The 20,511-nt window shown below is 37.8% G+C and overlaps 1 protein-coding gene across 2 annotated transcripts in view; it reads right to left on the reverse strand.

The window, feature by feature from the left end:
- Positions 1–20,511, reverse strand: part of samd10b (sterile alpha motif domain containing 10b) — a 68,824-nt gene that overhangs the window by 12,666 nt on the left and 35,647 nt on the right. For both annotated transcript variants that reach the window (XM_084428977.1, XM_084428978.1), the window contains exon 3: positions 15,019–15,187. In XM_084428977.1, the coding sequence (XP_084285103.1) occupies positions 15,019–15,187 (169 nt within the window). The remainder of the gene's footprint in view (positions 1–15,018; positions 15,188–20,511) is intronic.

Below are 20,511 nucleotides of genomic sequence, written 5' to 3' on the forward strand. Positions count from 1 at the left end.
TAAAAGACGTAAATTACATTTGTATGTATTCTAAATAAATAACACGGGTTGTACTGAATGTCAGCTTGCTTATTTTGCTAAAGATTAGGATTTATTCAGTCTACATCTCATTTAAACTAGAAACTATGCTTCTAACCACAGCTCGAGAGCTGTCGTTCCAACCACACAAGTTTGCGATGCTGTTTACGAACGTTCGTTGGAACGATGGTTTCGGGAAACACCAAATCGTTGACCTATGCTGATAACGACGGAACTTGCGACCATAGTTGGCTAACGATGCTTTCGGGAAACACACCCCAGATCCAATGCTACCACATCTTTAAATTAATATAAGTATTATTTGAAGTTAACATTATAAAATACGTAGACCTACACCACAAAATAAATTCCAGCGTTATGGACGTGACATTTGCAGTCAAAACTGCATTTAATACCAATATATTGAAACGTCTGTTTATATATCCATACTCAAATACTTCATACTTAATAAAGGAGTCCAGACATTAGAAAAATATCTGTCTACACATGCGTTTTCTATTTAATATGAGGGAAATAAACATGCGTGACACAAAAAATCTTTAACTTTTAGGTGGCAAAATATGTTTTAGTACTTCTATGAATTACACTGCGCAAACCAAAAGTAATACTACCCACAGGATGAAGAAGGGTTGGCTCTCCACAGAACATAAAACATTCATTTTATTTAATTTTTCATGTGCGCATTTATGAGGAAAAAACAATGTTACGGATGTGAGCGCTCTGAAAGCGGCACTAAAAGACTGCTTTAAAACTTTCACAGAGACCTCAAACAGAAAGCACAAAGCCTTTCTTTAAAGTGAATTTCGTTTTGTATTAATTGTATCTTAATTTTAATAAATGTTTCATCAACCAATTGCCTGGATGTAATAAATAAGAAGTAAATATAGCAGACAATAGATAATCACGACACGGAGGCGCCGGCGTGTGAACTGGAGCTCGTCTCATAAATGAACCGAAACTTAGCGTATAAGGTTATACTTGCCTCACAGACATGTCTACTTTTAAACAGAACAATTCAAAACGAAAGAAAACAGACTGCTCTCTGCTTATGGAATCCGTATGAAATGCGCATTTCTCTCTGGCGGGTTCACTACTGCGAAGATCGCGAGTCAGCATCGTCAACTTCATCTTTGCAGTCGACACTGACACAGAAAACACTTGTTTATTAATAAAACAATTAAAACATCTCCTTGTTATATTTGACATATTCATAATCATTACTTTTGCCGGTTCTTTGTGACTGCTTTTAGGTGCTTTATTGGCAGCGCCACCCTTACATGTAACATGAACGCGTCACCACCGCATCAGCACCGCACCGCATTCCTACACTTATAAAATGCAATTCAGTGTGGAAGTAATCCAAGTATTCAGAATACGTTACTCAATAACATAACGGAATACGTTACAAATTACATTTTGGGGCATGTATTCTGTAACGAACACTGCTCATAACTTCTGGAGAGAAATAGCACAGACACGCTAAGTATTCACGTCAAAACTTAAGTATAGCTTAGGCTTAAGTTGTAACATGCTATTGTAGATAGTTATTTGAAATTAATTGTGAGTTGCATCTCTCATTCGCACAACAAATCTCTTTTCCATTTCGGCTAGCATGCTACCTTTTAGCTGCCTAAGTAAGCAGTAGACAGCAAAGCAGCTTAGCTTTGCAACAGAGACTTTATTTACATCATAAAGCCTGCTCACGTCCCTCACTGTCCCGTCACTGTCAGAGCCTCGTCCTCAAAAAAACATGAGAATTTATTGTCAATCGCCCCGAATGCGCTCGCTCTAATTAAGCGCATAAATCATCTTTTTCTCTCTTACAATATAATCATCCATCCTCATTCTTACCTGGCAAGTCCACAGACACTCCCTCAGAAGAACGCCAGACACACACAGTTTACATAACGAGAGTCTATTTTAAGCCTCATTAATGAATGTGTTAAATTTCCACACATATTGCTTTGTGTAATGATTACTAATGAAGCCGGTTTACGTAAGGCCCATTTTGTGACCTTGGATGAGCTTATTGATTTGTGTGGTGTGTGTCCAGGAACATGGGCGCTGGACAGCCATTCCCCTCCGAAAATGAAACATAATGACCTTAATACCAGCTGGCTGTGGCTATTTCTCTGATGGTGTAGTGGAATTGGAGAGATGAGTGCAGTGCGGTTTGGGGGTTCAGAGACTGGATAATGATAATTACAGTTTTACAGATCATCTACAGAACTTCAAGAGCTGTCCCTTGAGACGAACCACTACCTGGCGTTTAATTACTTTCTCATAAGTGAGATTTGGTTACTGAAACCTTCATTCGTTCAGAAACGGGGAACAAAATTACTCATCTTGGATATTTAGTGGTTAGAGGCAGAAAGGTTGTCTTCTTTCAAGTCAGCTAGAAATAGCATGACAAGCATAGCCTTCCTTCGTTGACATTAACAGGAAGTTTAGATATTCGGGCAACCTAGACTCATTGGAAAAAACGTGCTTCTACCTACATTTTTGCAAAACTTTAAAGACGTGACTTTACATACAATTCACTGCAGTTTCCAGCTGAAATGAACACTATTGACAGTAAAACACCAACAACTTTTATTCCTTTCCAGGTAAATTGGGATTACAGGGGTAGGCTTTTGAATAATTCAGACTTAAAGGTGCTGTAAGTAACTTTTTTACTCTACTAAAGCATAAAAATACCATAATATGTTTGCAGATATTTAGGAAATATGCTGAGTTCACATACTCGTTTCTCTGAAAAACACTTCTACAGCCAGTTATTTTACATGTTCCGTGTTGTCTGTCGGTTTTTGTTTTAGTCTGTGTGATCTCGCCCACTGCCAGTTCACCCAATAGTATTTCGACACCCCGGGATGCCAGTTGACAGGAACCACAGCGTATTGCAGCCAGCAAACAAACTAGGTCAGAGATTGCAGATTCTACCCGACCTAAAAAGCCTCGATATCCATCTAAAAATCTTAATGAACGAGAGCATATTAAAACGTGGATAAATCAACTCATCAACTTACAGTGTGTAAGTCTCCTCGGCTTTCATTGTCAATTGCGCTCGTTCCTGTTGCGTGTCCTCAAACTGGCAACCCGTGTGAGCGTCGAGTCTGAAGAGGCGGGGGCGGGGGAAACAATGATCTCTGATATTTTGAATTTGGACTGCAGTACCTATTTCGACCACTAGCTTCTTCATTCTTACAGATTGCACCTTTAAGTTCCTTGAACACTAAGTCTGAAATTTTCGTATGCGTTTTTTCATATTCATCATCCTAATATTCATCCTCATATTTCACGGAAACCTTGCACACTGGGTCCGACGCGAATTAAAATCGGTGCGAAAAAAAAAAAATCGCAAAACAAAATGGAGTCTTCAAGCAGTGAGGATGATTATGTTGTCCTCTCTCCAGGGGCGTGTCTAGAGGGGGGGCACGGGGTGGCACCGGCCCACCCTGGAATATGATTGGCCCCCCTGGTGCCCCCCCCCAACATCATTGGGCTAGATTTACTGTCAACATGACAATGCCCAACGCCATTGAATCAGAGCGCTGTCAATCACTGCTTGATTTGCGATTCGCAAAGCAGAATCACTGGTCCGCGTTTTTCAAACAGGAGAGAGAGACACCTCGACACGTCACTGTTTATGGTATACACACTCAATTACAGTATATATTTTGAAATATCGCACCGTATGTTAGTGTGCAAGGACCTTAACGTTACATTACTAACGTAACTTCGTCAGACTAACGTTACTGAATAGAGAGGACTTGTCAGTGTTATTCAGTGGCAGCAGACTCCACCACATAAATATAAAAGAGATATACTACTTTATGTTGTTTTAAAGACTAAAGGCACAATAATATTTGTCCAAAAAACCCATGGCATGGTAAACATTAAAAAGAAACTCTTAAAAAGTAAACTCTTAAACTCTTAAAAAGAGAAAAAGAAAGAAGAAATATTGGGTCCATCCAATCCTGAGATTGCGTAGAGAGGAAGGAGAGTTCCACCTCCTTATCAAAGAGCTGAGGGATTATCCCGAGTGATTCAAAGTTTACTTCAGGATGTCAGTGGCTCAATTTGATGCTTTGCTAGCGATACTGGAACCACATATTAAAAAGAAGACCACCAATTTCCATGAACCAGTTGATTCTGAACAGGTCTGGATTTTGGCGTTCGCTTGTACGGTGGCTCTGAATTGTCAAATCACCTATCAAAATGCTTTCGACGGATGCAAAAAACGCAGAAAATGATACCCAATCCGCATTTTTTTATGATGGACGAACGTTTCGGAGGCAGTGTGTAAACGTGATTGACACAACGTAAGGTTGTAATTATTTTTTAACATGCGTACATTTCGGAGGAGAATTTTGGACCGTCCTTGCACAATACTATGTTATGACCTCAAAGCACTTTACCATGGTTTGTAAGCTAATACATTTTGATGTTTGCAGCCATGATCAGATTCATATGTTTGGCTTTTTTGGCATAGTAAACTTGCTCAGTAGCTCACCTGATACAGCATTGCATTTGTGATGCCAAGCGCTCGGTGAGTCCCGTGAAACACAAATCATGATAACAGAGCTCAAAGACTTGTAAAATCAAGATGAAAGGTCATTGCACACTGAATCTGAAATTCTCGTCCGAAATTTTCGCATGTTAAAAAATAAATACGACCTCACGTTGTGTCAATCACGTTTACACAGTGCCTCAGAAACTTTCGTCCATCATAAAAAAAATTCGGATCGGGTTCGATTTTCCGCGAGCTTTCCATGTTTTCACTGTTATACAGTAGGGGGCGCTATTACACATCTTCTGAAAGAGTACTGAATCTCCTGATCAAAACACATCAAAACAAGAAGCAGAAACAAGTGATATCATATGTAATCAAATGCATATGTAAAATAACGCTTTTCGTGCCACTCACTGGACATTTTGTTTTGAAAGCGTCGCAAAAACGTCGGGAATTTTTCCAGGCCAAAGACCAGCAGGGGCACTGATGAGCTGCAGAAATTATGAAATTATTATGATTATGCAGTGCATAATAGCTTGGACTGTTGCATCACAATCAAAGATGCTCTTCCACACAGCAAGTGCAGAATGATGCAAGCCAGACTTGTGGATTATACTGTCACAATCTAGTTGTGCTGTGTGGCGTCACACTACGCAGCACGCTTCCAGTGTACAGATGGTGCAAACATCTGTGCCCAGATGCCCAAGGCATGCCAATGTCATAATCTGACCTTGGTCAGGACATAATGAAAGGCTCGTTCTTTTTACGTCTACTTGAGCGAGCTCTTAACGCATTATAGTCCTTCAAGTCTACAGCAATCTCAAAATTCTGGCCAGGTGATAATATCCAGAATATCAAAATCGACTGCTGGTGGTAGATGGGAGGCAGATACACTCTGTCAGTTTAAATCTAGAATAAAAACGCATCTCTTTTACCTGGCATTCATATAGAACATTACATTACTAATAAAGGTGACTTGACTTTTACGTCACAGCCACAGTGACGCAAGACACTTTCAAAATTAGTCGTAGATGAAGTGATCGTTTTGCGCACACTGACAGTGACTTGCTACTTGATATTGCTAATCAAAGAGAGGTTATATTCATAATTAAGGAGGAAACATTCGGTAACCCTTTATTTTAAGGTGACGTTGTTACACATTTCTAAATTACTACATGTATTTACTATAGTAATAACAGTAAATTATGCATAATTACAAGTAACTAACCCTAAACTGAACCCTAGTAACTCTAGTAAGTAAATGTGGTTAATTAATATTACTCAGTACTTGCTTATTTACGTCACCTTAAAAAAAAAGTGTAACCGAAAATTCTCATTCTAAACAGCATTTTATTGGACAACAAATCTGGACACACCCATGAATGTGAGATGAGTTGTCAATATATGTTGTTTTGTTTTCAAGGAGATAAAGTGTATACTGTCTCTTTTTATAACTTTCAGGAGTACACTGGCATATAAATGATCTCAAAACTAATAGACACTGACTCAAATCTTTCTTGACTAAAAGCCATTTCGATTTTATTGGGTCTTTATTGTGATTTGCTGTACAGTGGAAGAGATCAGCTGCAAAACTGAAGCTATTCTACAGAAATATATATGGTTAAAGAGATAAAAGTCAATGTGAGAGGACACTGTGTGTGTGTGTGTGTGTGTGTGTGTGTGCGCGCACGCGCATGTGTGTGTCTGTGTTTGAACAATAAAAAACAAAGCCCTTAAGTTGAATCGCAAGGTGAATTACAAACAGAGAAAGAAAGAGAGAGAGAGCAAAAACAAAGAGAACCACCATACTGAAATGGCATACTACAGTAAATCACTGCAATTCACAGGACACAACTTTATTAAGCTCTGTCTCTTGTTCTATATCAATGATATACAGTTAGAATCTCCACCTATAATATCCAGAACGCTTGAACAGGAAATAGGAAGTGCCTTTTCCATTTTGGAAAGTACATTTTCTGTACAATTGTGAAAGAACATATTTGCATGCTGTTGAATTGCAGTGGCTCAAACTCTCTCTGTTATCAAGGTGTTCTGATCTCCTATGTGATATATGGATATGGCATGCTTGTCAAATCATGTGACGCATAAAGAAACAACAAATTACCAATATTAAATGAGAGGAGAACTGGACAAACTGGCTCAAAAGTTGTGATGTCATATTTTCTGGAGGTAAATAAGAGATGAGGCGCATCAAACTTTATATCATCATAACATACATTTTTTTCATTTGTTTCATTATCAGTTGTTTTTATATGAATTTGACTGATCTAGTGTCAGTTGTACCACTAATACACAGTTTATCATGACAAAGTTGTAAGAAATATTTTACCAAAAATAGTATAACTAGCCTACTATATCTATTTATTCACAGTAAAAAAAAAAAAAAAAAAAAAAAAATGCTACAGTGAAAACTTGGTTAATTATCTAGTTCAGTCACTAGATGCTAGATGCAAACTCTAGATGATGCAGACTTAGGTCCTTTACATGTAATCTGCAAGCAATCACACCATTACTGCATGGCACAAGCTGATTGGCCTCTGCTGATCCTGCAGCCAATGAGATTGCTTGCTCAGCATGTTCCAAGTCTGGTTCAGTGTTTCCTGTAGGCTAGTCCTGCACAGTTCCTCTGAAACCCTCCACCTCCCCCAGCTCCACCTGTCTAGATCTGCTACGGGATTTATGTATGTCTATTCATGCAGCAGCGCATCTGTTTATCCAGCCTGGTCTCATGAAAATGCGTGTCTATAGCACGCATTGTGTTTATCATGCAATTTATATGCGAAAATGAGTTTTTACGTGCATATGATACGCAGTTTTCGCGTGCATTTGATACGCACTTTATTGCGTGTAATACACACGCATCCCACACCACTAATCCTAACCAAACGTATAATACACACGTACCCCACACCACTACTAAACCTACCCATGCGTATCATATGCACGTAAAAACTCATTTTCGCATATAAATTGCACGATAAACACAATGCGTGCTATAGAGACGGATTTAGTGTGACCGGGTTGGTTTATCTATTAGCAGTAGCAAGTCCATACTTCCTCTTCAACAGCAACAGCGTAGAAGATCTAGTTTACCAAGACCAAATTAACTTATATTAAGCCATATTCATTAACATGCCAAAACTACTTTGAAACTTGAAAGAACTGTAAGTTATCTTACTATATAGGGTGGCAAATATTAAATTGTTGAACATTACATTTGATGTCATTTTAACCCCTTAACTGTCAACCCCAGTCATTTTAACCCCTTAACTGGACATTAAAATGCACTATTCAAACTTAAATGGTTGTAATTCAAGAATGCTTTGGAGTATAGACCTAAGTTTGGTCTTGTTTTAAAGGGAAAAAATAGCAGATTATTGCTGACGTGAAAGTTATGGAAGTTTAAATTTACAGTAAATCAAATATTATTTATTTAATATATTTTACAAAATATTTTTACTATAAAATTACTATAAAATCACTATAAAATCAAAGCCATATATCTAACAAAGTTGTGATCTCAATTTGAAGTTGATATCACAAAAACTGAAGTTCCCATGAGATTTTGTTTAGGCGTAATACCCGAAATAGCCACCGGGTGACATTGAACTCCATTGAATTTAATTGTATGCATTCTGCCGTAACAGATTAATAAAATTCTGTCCAAATATCACTTCTGTCACAAAATATGGAACCTTGAGACTCAGACCTTTAGATTAGAAAAGATTTTGATCATAAATTATGAAACATAATGATGCCCAAAAGGGGAGGAGCCTGATAAAATAATTTAGAGCACCGTTTCTATGGTAACGCAATGTCCAATTTCAAAACTGTTTTCACAGGATGAATTCTGAGATCATAAGATTTCAAATGATACCTAATTTATGATAACTACTAAAATATGTAATGTAATAAAAAAACAGTCCTAAAATATCTATTTAGGAGTCTTAGACCTTTCCAACAATATATAGTTTGTCATGATTAGATAAGGATTTAATTGTAATATATTGAAGTAAACTTAAACGTCCCGCTAGCGGGACAGTGACAGTCAATTCTATGCATTTTTATCTTCATTATGAATTCTACAGTTCTTGTTTGCCAAAATAAAACCATCTAATATCGAACAAATTCAGGACAAAGCTAATGTGACAACCTTTTCAAACCGCACTCTCCATACATCCATCTTCATGCTAAAAAGCACCAATTACTGAAGTGTATCTTGTTAAGCCTGATGTATAGGCTGTTAAATAAATTCCTGGTGTATTTAACTACTTGAGGCTTATGGGGTATTATTGGACAGAGATGCCCTACTGACCCAACCTCCAGTTGCCCCTGGGGCTTTAGGGGACAGTCAAGGGCCAACACTGACCCAGTTTCCAGCTCTGAGAATTCACACATCGCTGTGGGGATTGCATTCGCTTCTCAGTCACTCACAATAGGCTGGGAAGAACAATTAGAGCATGGGTGATGCTAACAGCATTACACAGGATAATGGAAACGTCCGTAACCAGCCAGAGGTGCTTCTTGAGGCTGATGTTTGGACCTTTTTTTCTAAGATGCATTGTATTTTTCATTTTGATATGGCGCTTTGATGCTGAACGACATTGAGGGGCTTGCTTTGTGAACCTCTATAACACACACGCACGCACGCACACACGCTAATTCAGTGCTTTTAAATTCAGCCCTCCAGAAACACTTTATCCAGAATTGCTGTTTGTCTGAGTCTTTTGTGTAGAAGCAGACAGCACAGGTGAACAGAGCAGACATGAATTCCCTTCAGACAGGTTTAATGTGCTCCCAAATAATGCCCTGAAGATGGTGATAGAGGCGCTGTCAAAAAACAAGATGAAGTGGAGTATAGAGGAAAAAGAAGAACAGTTGCTCCTAAAAAAGTACACTGTTCTTTTGATTTATCTTATATTTTTGACAAAAAACAAACAAACAAACAAGGAGACTGAAAAGACATTTAGTTACTTGATAAAAATATATCATCCATCCCAGCAAAATTGTGATTTGCTAAAGGGGTCACTGCAAATAAGAGAGTACATAAGATATATAAAAGGAAAATCTTTTAAATATAGAAAGTACACTTTAAATACACAAAGATTGAAGACTTCATAATTTTTCAAAAACATTTGAAATATATTTTGAGCGTTAAAAAGTTATTTTTAAAAGGTGAACTAACATGGATTTGTCAAATGATCAGATATTTTAAGAGATTTATTGATCTTCATGAAGGTCTGGTTATTTATTCATTTATTCATTCATTCATTCATTTGATCAATCATTTAATTTAACAATCATAAATGTAAGTATGTGCTGCAGATCATTTCAATAGTTCAATAGTTTAATTTACTGTAAGTCCTTGCTAAAATTGCCTATATTTAAACTTTTTTTTAGGCATTAAAACTGGTTACGGTTTAGTCGATGACAATAACAAACTCCATATACAGTCATGTGAAAAGGAAAGTACACCCTTTTGAATTGTATTGTTTTACATAATGTGACCCTGGACCACAAAACCAGTCATATGGGTACATTTTTTGAAATTGAGATTTATAAATCATCTGAAAGCTGAATAAATAAGCTTTCCATTGATTGGTTTGTTAGGAAAGGACAATATTTGGCCGCCTTTAAAGTTGTCCATTTGTGTTCGCGATTGTGCTGCATCCACTCACAAAAATAAATGTTTTATATCTTTACGGTAGGAAATTTACTAAATGTCTTCATGGAACATGATCTTTACTTACTATCCTAATGATTTTTGGCATAAAAGAAAAATCGATCATTTTGACCCATACAATGTATTGTTGGCTATTGCCACAAATATACCCGTCCGACTTAAGACTGGTTTTGTGATCCAGGGTTCACATATCAGGTGGCAGGTCTTAAAACTAATTAAATACAATCTCGGATGAACAACAACACATGACATATTACACTGTGTCGGTTTATTTAACAAAAACTAGGCCAAAATGGAGAAGACGTGTGAAAAATTAAGTACGCCCTTACTGCTTCCATAGGATCTTAGAGGGTAAGTAGCGGTCTGGTGCTGCCAATAAAATGTGTAATAAAAATTTGATTAACTGATCATCAGTAAGTGTGACCACCTCTATAAAAGCAGTTTGCTGGTCTTTACCAAAGTAAAAACATATTTATTATAGAAGAAGTGTATTTAAGTCACTATATGTACAAGTTGCCTTTGTAATGTATTTTTGATGTCATCAATATTTTGGTCTGTTTGGAGCCTTCTAGACTGAGAAAAGCCAGAAAATTAATTTTTGGCTCATGTGGATGACAGACAACAACTCCCAGAATGCACTTGCTTCGCTGCTCTATGAGGCCACTCCCAAGCCACGCCTGCCGGTAAGAGCGCGCGGTTAAACAACAAGACTAGGCTACTAGTGAGTCTCCGTGGTGACGAGTTTGCCCGGGATTTCGAGATCGCCCAAAATGTCCGGGATTAGGCTTTTGCGTTCTACAGTCGCCATTCATTATGTTTACTGTGGCGAGCAGGACGAGACTGAGGCGCGCGGGAGAACGGCGCGAGGCCGGTGGCGTGATTACTGATGAGCGACGGAGGAGCGGGAATTTTCTTAGCAATGTTAAAACGCACATGTAAACACTGCATTCAGATTCACCAATCGGAATGAATTCAGTTAGATTGAAACAAAAGGTGTGCATGTAAACAATGAATGGCGACTGCAGAAAGCAAAACCTGAATCCCGGACATTTTGGACGATCTCGACGGCCGGACATGTCCGGGAAAAAGAGAATGGTAACCCCTACTACTCAGCTTTCTCCACAGGACAAGAGCCTGTTAGCTTAGCTTCCAAAGAAAGACGGCTGACACTATGTGTACATTCTGTGAGTGAGATCCCACCCTCTATGGGCGGGTTGAAAACATGCGGGACAGCACCTACTACTGGCTGTAGTCTTTAGCCTCTGGACAAAAAATCCATAAATCTCTCGTCTCAGGGGGATATGAGGGAGGGAAGCACGGTAATTCGAAAACACTACGGGTTTTCTACTGATACAAAGCTTAATGCTAAATCCTGAAGTATCCCTTTAAAGTTAACAGACACTGACTGACAGCTACAAAACTGCAATTTTGATTCCATGGGCTCTTCAAGATTCATTTTAAAAGATGCAGTACTTGCTAGAAATGAATGTGGACGCAGTGCAAGGCAATTCACACTTGCAGCTGTTAAACATCTGACTCAAAAGACCAATAACTATGCTGGAGCAGAAACACTCAGCGCCTGAAGCAAGCGGCGGTCTTGTCTGACATGAGTCAGTGTTTTACAGTGTGTGTAACAGTGCTTCAAGCCACAGTGCCAATGACCCGGGGAAAATGACACACGCAAACACTCACTTAGAGACACACACCATCTTAGAAAGAGGCTTGATATATGAAGCAATAAATAATAGTGCCGATAATAGAATAAGGCCTCTAGCCAGTGTCGGCGCCCGGATGAATTACTTAAAGGGGCATTTGGAGGGGGCACACATTTGTCACTCCAACCCAACTAAATGTAATGTTGCTAAAATGAGTTCTTGTGCTCAACCGTCACTGTCTGAAGGACAGGAAGATTCACGGCATGCACGCACATATCCCTAAACACATACGAACGTTAGAAGCACCAGGGACTGCACAGGAGAAAAAAATGACCCGCTAGATCACAATTGATTTTGATCTACAGGCTAAACTTTGATTATAATTTCATATAGGCCTACATATATGCACAAACACATATACTGAATATTCTTGAATGTTGAGTGCTTAAAACCAAGAAATGACAATGGGTCAACTCAATGATGGTAATTATTATTATTTAGTATTATTTGATGGATATTAATCTATTAATGAAACATTGATGAATTTTTTTTTATTTCTGAAGAAATTTTTTTGGGGTGGCATAAAGCAAAAAATGTCAGGCTGATCCAACTATCCTAATATCATAATGAAGACAAAAGGCATCATTAAAAGAATGACATTCCTCAAAATTCCTGGCTAAATCTTTCATTATTACTTTTTAGAAGTAAGATTTTGTTAAAATATTATTTTTGTCCACCAAATCAAAACCATGTGGCATGACCAACATGAATAAATGTGCGGGAAAACAAAACAGAAAACAGGAAATTAAAATATAGAGAAGACTCTTACGAATGTGTGTCAATACGTCTCTTAAAATATCCGAAAATTTGTTCAGGTTGTAAAATGTCATATATTGTTAACTTTTCTTGAAAGTGGCATAAAAGTTTTTCAACCATGTGATTTTTGTGAACCACTAGATTTTTTTCTTTATCATGGATATATGTCATTGTCCCCAATACAAACCATCCATCCTAAGGCACAACTCTTTACTGATTGGCTAGAAGACGTCACATGGCTCATATGGCCTGACACTCATATGAGATTGAGATCACAAATATTACAAACAACAAAGGCTGTGAATGTCCACCTTAGGTAAATCCATTTAGACTCGGCTCCTTCTTCAACACTGCTAAATTTCCAGGAACAAATGTACGGATGGCAGTGTAAAATGATTTTATTACTCGGAAGCTCCGCTCCGGTGACCCCTAGATGGTGAGGCCTCATGGAAATGACTGTGATTTGACAAATGGCTCAACATTACGGTGTATAATTGTCCATTAGTGAGAGAACGGCTCTGGGAGTTGGATGAGAGTGTGTTAGAGGATGTGTCCTGCCAAAGCTGCTCCTCAGAGAGACCAGGCTAAGGCTTTGCGGATCCGTGATTATCCTCGGCAGCTTCATAAAAGAATTACTGGACAGTCAGATTTAAAATTAATTTTGGTTCATATTGATCAAGTTTATTATCATTAATTAAATAAAACTAACCAAAACTAAAATTGTTACTTGGAATAAAATTAACGTTAACTGAAACACACGGGAAAAAAAATAAAATAAAAACATTTATACTCTATACTAGATTTTTTAATTGATTATAAATAGCATTCCTTTTGGATGTTTAGTTTGCATTTTACCCTGTTTCTGTTCCTGTTTCCTGTCCTGTGAGCCATTTTTGTAGTTCTTTTTGTAGTTTTTGTAGTTGATTAGTTCTGTGATCATTCCCAGGTGTGTCTTGTTTGCTTATTACCCCTCTAGTACTTAAACCCCATAAGACATTTGTGAATAAATCAGCATTTCCATCCAATGTGTTCGTCACTTCCTAGGAAACTGGTGCAAAATATCTGTAATAAAAATGGAAGTTTCTGCAACCAGGGAAGCCACTGTGGATCTTTTTTTTGTACACATTTACTTGAGCCTCAGAGCCCGCAGATGAAACGCAAGAAACACTGTCATGCTAGCTTGCTTTCCGACGCCTGGTGTTTGGGAACGCAATCGAGTTAGATACATCTGGGTGGTCATTGTACCAAATCTTTTAGATGATTTTTTTGATGGCTTAGGCTCTGGCATTTCAAAAAGACAAACACAAAATTTGAGATGTTGTGCAATGAAATTGGTCTGCTAGTTAGTCCAGTTATCCAATCACATGATCTGTTGAAGCAAAGTCACATGACTTTTTTATTGTGCATCAAAGGATTTATTCCATAAATGTGTTTAGTAGTTTATGTGCATGTCGTCTTATTGGATAAAAAAATTATCCGCCTCAATTTTTTGGATTTATGCATATCTTGACGTTCCATCCTAGCCTGACAAGCCAGACCCACATCAAGATGTTGGGTCTGGGAACACACCATTGGCAGGGCTCAATCCGAGGGGCAGGATAAACGGTTGTCTTTCAAATTCCCTCTGCACGCAGTAGAATAGCGCTTCAACCAACCAGAGCGTTCTCCCACCAGCGGAGCTAGTTGATAGATTAAACTTTTGCCGTATCTGGTCGACAAAACTCCGAACACATCTTCCTTTTTTAAGAATGACTTCAGTGCCGTTCTTTGTTCTTTTCTCAAAGAAAAGCTTAACTCCAAGTCTTCCAGAGTCGCAGCCAAAGCCGATTCGAAAGACCGCTGTTCGCCAGCAGCAGCAGCTCTTCTTTGTTTTCAAGTAGCAGGGAACCGTCGCAACTCTGCTGTCATTATGTTAAGCCCACCCACCGACTCTATACACGATGTGATTGGCCTAACTAGAGTTTGGTTTTTCCAGCTCGCAAGCCAACAGAGAGTTACTAGACAACACTGGCTGCAAAACAAAATTTGCTACCGCTAGGGTGCGTCTGCGTTTCTAGGCTAGTTCCATCCGGCAGTATCTAAAAATTTGCATAAAGATAGGTGGATAGAAACATAGCTAATGATTCCCTCGCAAATAAGACATTACCTATGCATGAACTATATCAAGTCTATAAAATATCCTAAAGAAGTTTTCATGACATTTCCAAGTCTGAAAAACACAATTTTGAAATCCCCTAATATGTGCAGGTTATCCAAACGTGTACTGTGTCATGAAGAGAGCTGTGCAGTACCTGTGATGGCGTGGTGAGAGAAGGCCTCCACGTAGGTCAGGTAGTTGTGGGGACAGTGTTTCTTCAGCCACTTACACACGTCCTGCTGGGTCCATAGCACTACTGGTTTGCATAAGCTGGAGAGCGTTGGGCTGGTGTGGTACACAGTGAAGGCCTCTCCCGGCTGGATCTGTGGAGTAGGGAAACATCATTATCAGCGTATTAGTGTGCATGCTAGGTGTCTACATCTCTAGTCCATATGCTAACCAGGAAACTTTCCCACCAGGCTTTAAACTCGAAAAATGTATCTTAAAAACTACAGATTGGATTAGTAGGCAAGAAGAATGTGAAAAAATGTTTTGCTTTCATATCTTCAGGGTGTACTTACAGAGTACGTTTTTCTTTGAAAGCGCTAATTAAAACAACTAGCACTGCATGCTTCTGTGTAAACAACGCTCTTGTAATTACACGCACACTTTGTTTTGACTGCCACAATGAGCAGAAAGATTCATCAAAACACACTTTTTATGGCTCTCTGCTGCAGATTCTTGCACAGCGGGAGCTGTGATAAAAACTTTTACTAGGATATATATCGTGACTACTACACTATAGTAAAAGTTTAAAACTTACATTGTGGAAAGTGCCTTGGAACTTGGAAAATTGGAAAACATCAATAAGTCACAATGTCTTATTTCTAAGGGCTGTCAAAGTTAACAAGCAAATGATGGAAATATCTCTGTAAAGCCTGAAATGGGAAAAGAAAATTCAATTTTAAATTTTAATCTCAGTTGCCAGCCGCTCTATATCTCCCACTAATATGTATAAGTAAGATGATATTTAAATGCTTAGTTTTTGTGATCAACGTTCTATAGTTTTTATTGTGGAGGGAAAAACAACTAATGCAATGCTAATGATGGTTAAAATATATTAAAATAAACATTCCCCAAAAGCCTGATGGATTATATTTGAGACTCACATTTTAACATGATTTTTCTAAAAAAATGATGTATGGATAATCAAATAAACCTAACTTGCTTCAGTCCAGTAAGTGTTCATCTTGAAATATTAATAACAATATAAAAGGTATTCTTGTTTACTTTTTAAAAACCTAAAACACAAAAAAAGCTAAAACACACGTGACCCACGACCTGAAGGGGGATGTTTTTCCAAAACAAAATTTGCGTATCAAATATGATACAGTAGGCTTTATAACCATTTACAGAAAAGACTACACAGAGGACTGCTGCGACTGCCATTATTTGGTAACACTTTAGTTTAGGGTCCAATTCTCACTATTAACTATGACTTTTGCCTCTAAACTCCTTATTACTGCTTATTAATAGTTAGTAAGGTAGTTGTTAAGTTAAGATATTGGGTAGGATGAAGGGATGTACAATATGGTCACGCAGAATAAGGCATTAATATGTGCTTTATAAGTACTAATAAACAGTCAATATCCTAGTAATATGCATGCTAATAAGCAACTAGTTAACAGTGAGAATTGAACCCTAAACTAAAGTGTTACCCATTATTTAATAGTTGACAAACTGAACATATTAATCTGAAAGCACTGAATTATTAAGGTGTTTGCCACATTTACTGTTGCTCTGTGAAAGTTTCGAAATCGACGCAATCGACTTTTCGCAATTGTGAACGCACCTGTACTATCATTCCTTCAAGAAGACAGTGTGTATTTCAAATAAAAGGACTATGGTCAGTCAGAATGATGGCAACTCTTGTAGCAAAGAAAGTATTTGTTGTCAAGAGCTGCAGGTCACACATTAATCAACACCTAATGGCAAAAGCCCATTTTCACTCAGGAAACATACAGAAAGAGAAAGGTATTGACTTTAGTAGCAGACAGAACAAAACAGGGGAAAAAGAGAGTGAAAAAAAATGACTGATTCAGACATTTTCAGAGTAAGTGAAAGATGGCTCAACATATAGGCGCGCACCTGTGGAAAAGGCTGAAAACATTATTCAGTATGAGAAAAAAGAAAGTCATACACAGAGACGAAGCAAATGAAAGAAAAGCATAGGCAAGAAAAGCAAGGATTTAAATTACAGAATATAATATAAAAGAGAAGTCATCTAATCCTATGCATATTATTTCTCTGTGTAAAAGGATTCATATTTCTGCTGGTATGGGTACTTTACATGAATAGGGTACAAAGGGATAGTTCACTCATAAAATGAAAAGTCCGTCATCATTAAGATCCTCATGTTGTTCCAAACTTGTTTGACTTTCTTTCTTCTATGGAGCACAAAACTTGTTTGTTGTTTTCTTTTGTTCATACAGTGGAAGTCAATGGGCTCCAATATTGTTTGATTCAGAACGTTCTATAAAAATAGAAGAATGAACAGAAGAAAGAAAGGTTTGAAATGACACGAAGGTGAGTAAATGATGACATATGACTCATATATCGGTGAACTGTCCCTTTAAATGAACATCGAAATTTAAAAAATCTAAAAATTATAATACATTTATACAATAAGTGGATTTTCTGACCCCATTGGAAGATATTTTTTCTCGTTTTAAGCTTAAACTCACTTTATTTTGATTATTTTTCATCTCATTTGATGTCATTTTGCATATCAAATAAATGCATCTTGATTTAAGAATGTTTAGATATCTGTACTGGAAAACAAGGGAAAATGACTTGATTTACACAGACATGTATGCTATTACACCTTCATGCTAGGTTAAATTAAACTATATGTAGCTTATATAACATATATAATAGTTCTCACAGATTTGTGCCTTTAATGTTTACAAAAAATAGTATCCAAAGTGTACCATATTTATGGAAAGTGCTGGGAAATGAGAATGAGGATGAGACAGAAAGCAAAGAGGATCTGGTGAGAACCGCTTCACCATCAACACCTCCTCCTCCCTCTCGCTCCCTCTTTCCTAGCCATCCATCACCTCTATCTCTTCCAAGCCAGCCTCTGGGCATTAAACAGCCACCCTTGAACCCATGAGACCCGATTCTGTCCAGCCTGAAACATACAGTCATTAATAACACACAGGGGATTGAACCTGTGAGGAGAGGGGCGGCCCAAACTGGGCGGCCATTTTGTGAGATGAGTCTCAATGCTTCTCGCCGATGCATGATTGGAAGAATAGTCATGTCCTCCTTAGCTATACATATGTATACACTACACTGTTCCGAAGTTGAACTTTCTATTCATCAAAGAATACTGAAAAATATTATGCAGCACAAGTGTTTTCAACATTGATCAGAAATGTTTCTTGAGCAGCAAATCAGCATTTAAGACTGATTTCTGAAGGATCATGTGACACTGAAGACTGGAGTAATGATGCTGAAAATTCAGCTTTGATCACTGGAATAAATTACATTTACAGTTATTTCAAACTGTATTAATATTTCACAATATTACTGTACTGTATTTTGATCAAATAAATGCAGTCTCAGTGAGCATAAGAGATTTTTTTCAAAAAGAAAAGAATTTATGCACATATGAATTAATTTACACAAATTATGAGCATATATTATTGTTGTAAATATTGGGTTTAAAGTCCCCCTGTGGTGAAAATCAAGTTTTTAATGTTGTTTATAATTTTATGTTTTTAATATGCTTTAAAGCTACACTGTGTGATATTTTCCCCCATCTAGCGGTGAAATTGTATATGACTACCCAGTGAATATTACTTTCTGTTCCTTTCAATTCCGAGGGCGTTTTAACTCCTACGGTGGCCGTATTATTCCAAGATAAAACATGGCTTAACAAGTAAAAGCAATTAAAAATAACTAAAATTTACAGTGTCCTTTTTTTATATAGCTTAAAAAACGGCGCCTTTAAAACTATTCATCACCTGTGATCCGTCGCAGCACAGATTTATGTTACAAGGTAAACAATACTTTTTCACCATTGACGCGAGGAAAAGTAACGCAAGTTATACTAGAGGTCGTTCTGGCGTTATGCACAACCATGCTATGGTTAGACGAGCAACTATAAAACTTTGAATTTACAAAAATAGGCTGAATTACCTGTCGAGAAGAAAGCAGGCAACTTCAGCGTCCGTTTTAAAATCTTTGCTCCTCATGAGCTCTTTCCATCTGGGAAAAGTTATTCCAATATTGACTTTGGTCTTGCTGTCGCGTTGACGTTTTAATTCTCTCTTTCGCTTCCTTGGCGACTCTGCTACATGTCCTCGAAAATAGGCGTGATCTTTCAAATCTGCCGGCAGTCGCGAGTAATCTCCCCCTCGCATTCGTCACGAAAGGCGAAGCTTGAATTTCCAGGTATGTCCCTCTTTGGCTAATGTATTTTCAAGATGGAGGCGCAACATGGCTGCCGCCATTCGAGCGACTCACTCGTATGTATTATAAATGGCAGATTTTACGCTTACGTGAATACTTGATTAGTTGGTGGAAGTAATTACACATTAATGAGCACATATCATTTTGATAGAACAAAGTTTTTTTTGCTAAGAATCAACTTAAAAAGTTACACAGTGTAGCTTTAAGACAAACCATGTGCAAATTCAAGAGTATTTTCTCTTTAAAACTGCAGCGACTCACAGACAGTCTCAAAAACGCGGTTTGAAATCGCTGGTGTTTCTGACGTCACAAACTACCTTGTAACCAATCACGTCTCGAGGGGGGCGGGCTTAGGCATATCATTAACTATGACCGCTCTGAAGCAGGGGAGTCTCAAGAGAAGTCAGGTTATCCCCGTATATTTTTCTGTTGATATGAAAAATCGGCTACTTTTAGCAATATAGCGGATGAATTATGTATATGATGTATATTCCGATGTTATGATGAACTATGTGTGTTTCTCCACTGATACTCTGAGCTGTTCAAAGCATTTCTAAGGATGCTGATTTTAGATTTTTTGCATCTGTCTGACTCTGAGATGGAGAACGAGAACATGGTTTGTGTGACGTTAGCAACACATCATTAGCTGTTTGATAACGTAGTCAAGACAAAGTCTAATCATCACTGTTATGTGTCCGACGTTGTAGGGAGCGATTCATAAACGCATGACCATTCTGATACATCGACTTGTAGACGAGCCTGTGCGAGTGAGTGGAGGCAGTGCTTATTCGCATATTCATGGATCCGCGTATACTAAATGAAGCAAGGCTGTAGAGTTCAAACTATTTTAAGGCATGAGAAAAAAAATTCACAGGAACACAACGTTTAAATATGTCATTTTGGTGATCAAAGTTGAGTTTTAAGGGATACAATTATTGACTACAGCGGGACTTTAAATAGTAAAACAAACAGGCACCAAAAAACAATCCCATAATACTGGACCTTTATAGTATATGGGAGCTTGACAGGTTTAGAATGATATAAGGGTGAACTATTTCTTTGAAGTAAATGATTGTATCAGGTTCCCATGGGAGTTTATGAAGTCTAGTCAATACATGAGAGCTCTACTGAGTGTATCCAGTTCTGCCGGCTTATTATTTCATGCCTTTTTACTTCATATTTCCTCTAGAGCTCATGTTCTGAACCTCTACTATAAATTCTTAATAAG

The sequence above is a fragment of the Rutilus rutilus genome, assembly GCF_951802725.1.
Source record: "Rutilus rutilus genome assembly, chromosome: 13".
Classification (NCBI taxonomy): Eukaryota; Metazoa; Chordata; class Actinopteri; order Cypriniformes; family Leuciscidae; genus Rutilus; species Rutilus rutilus.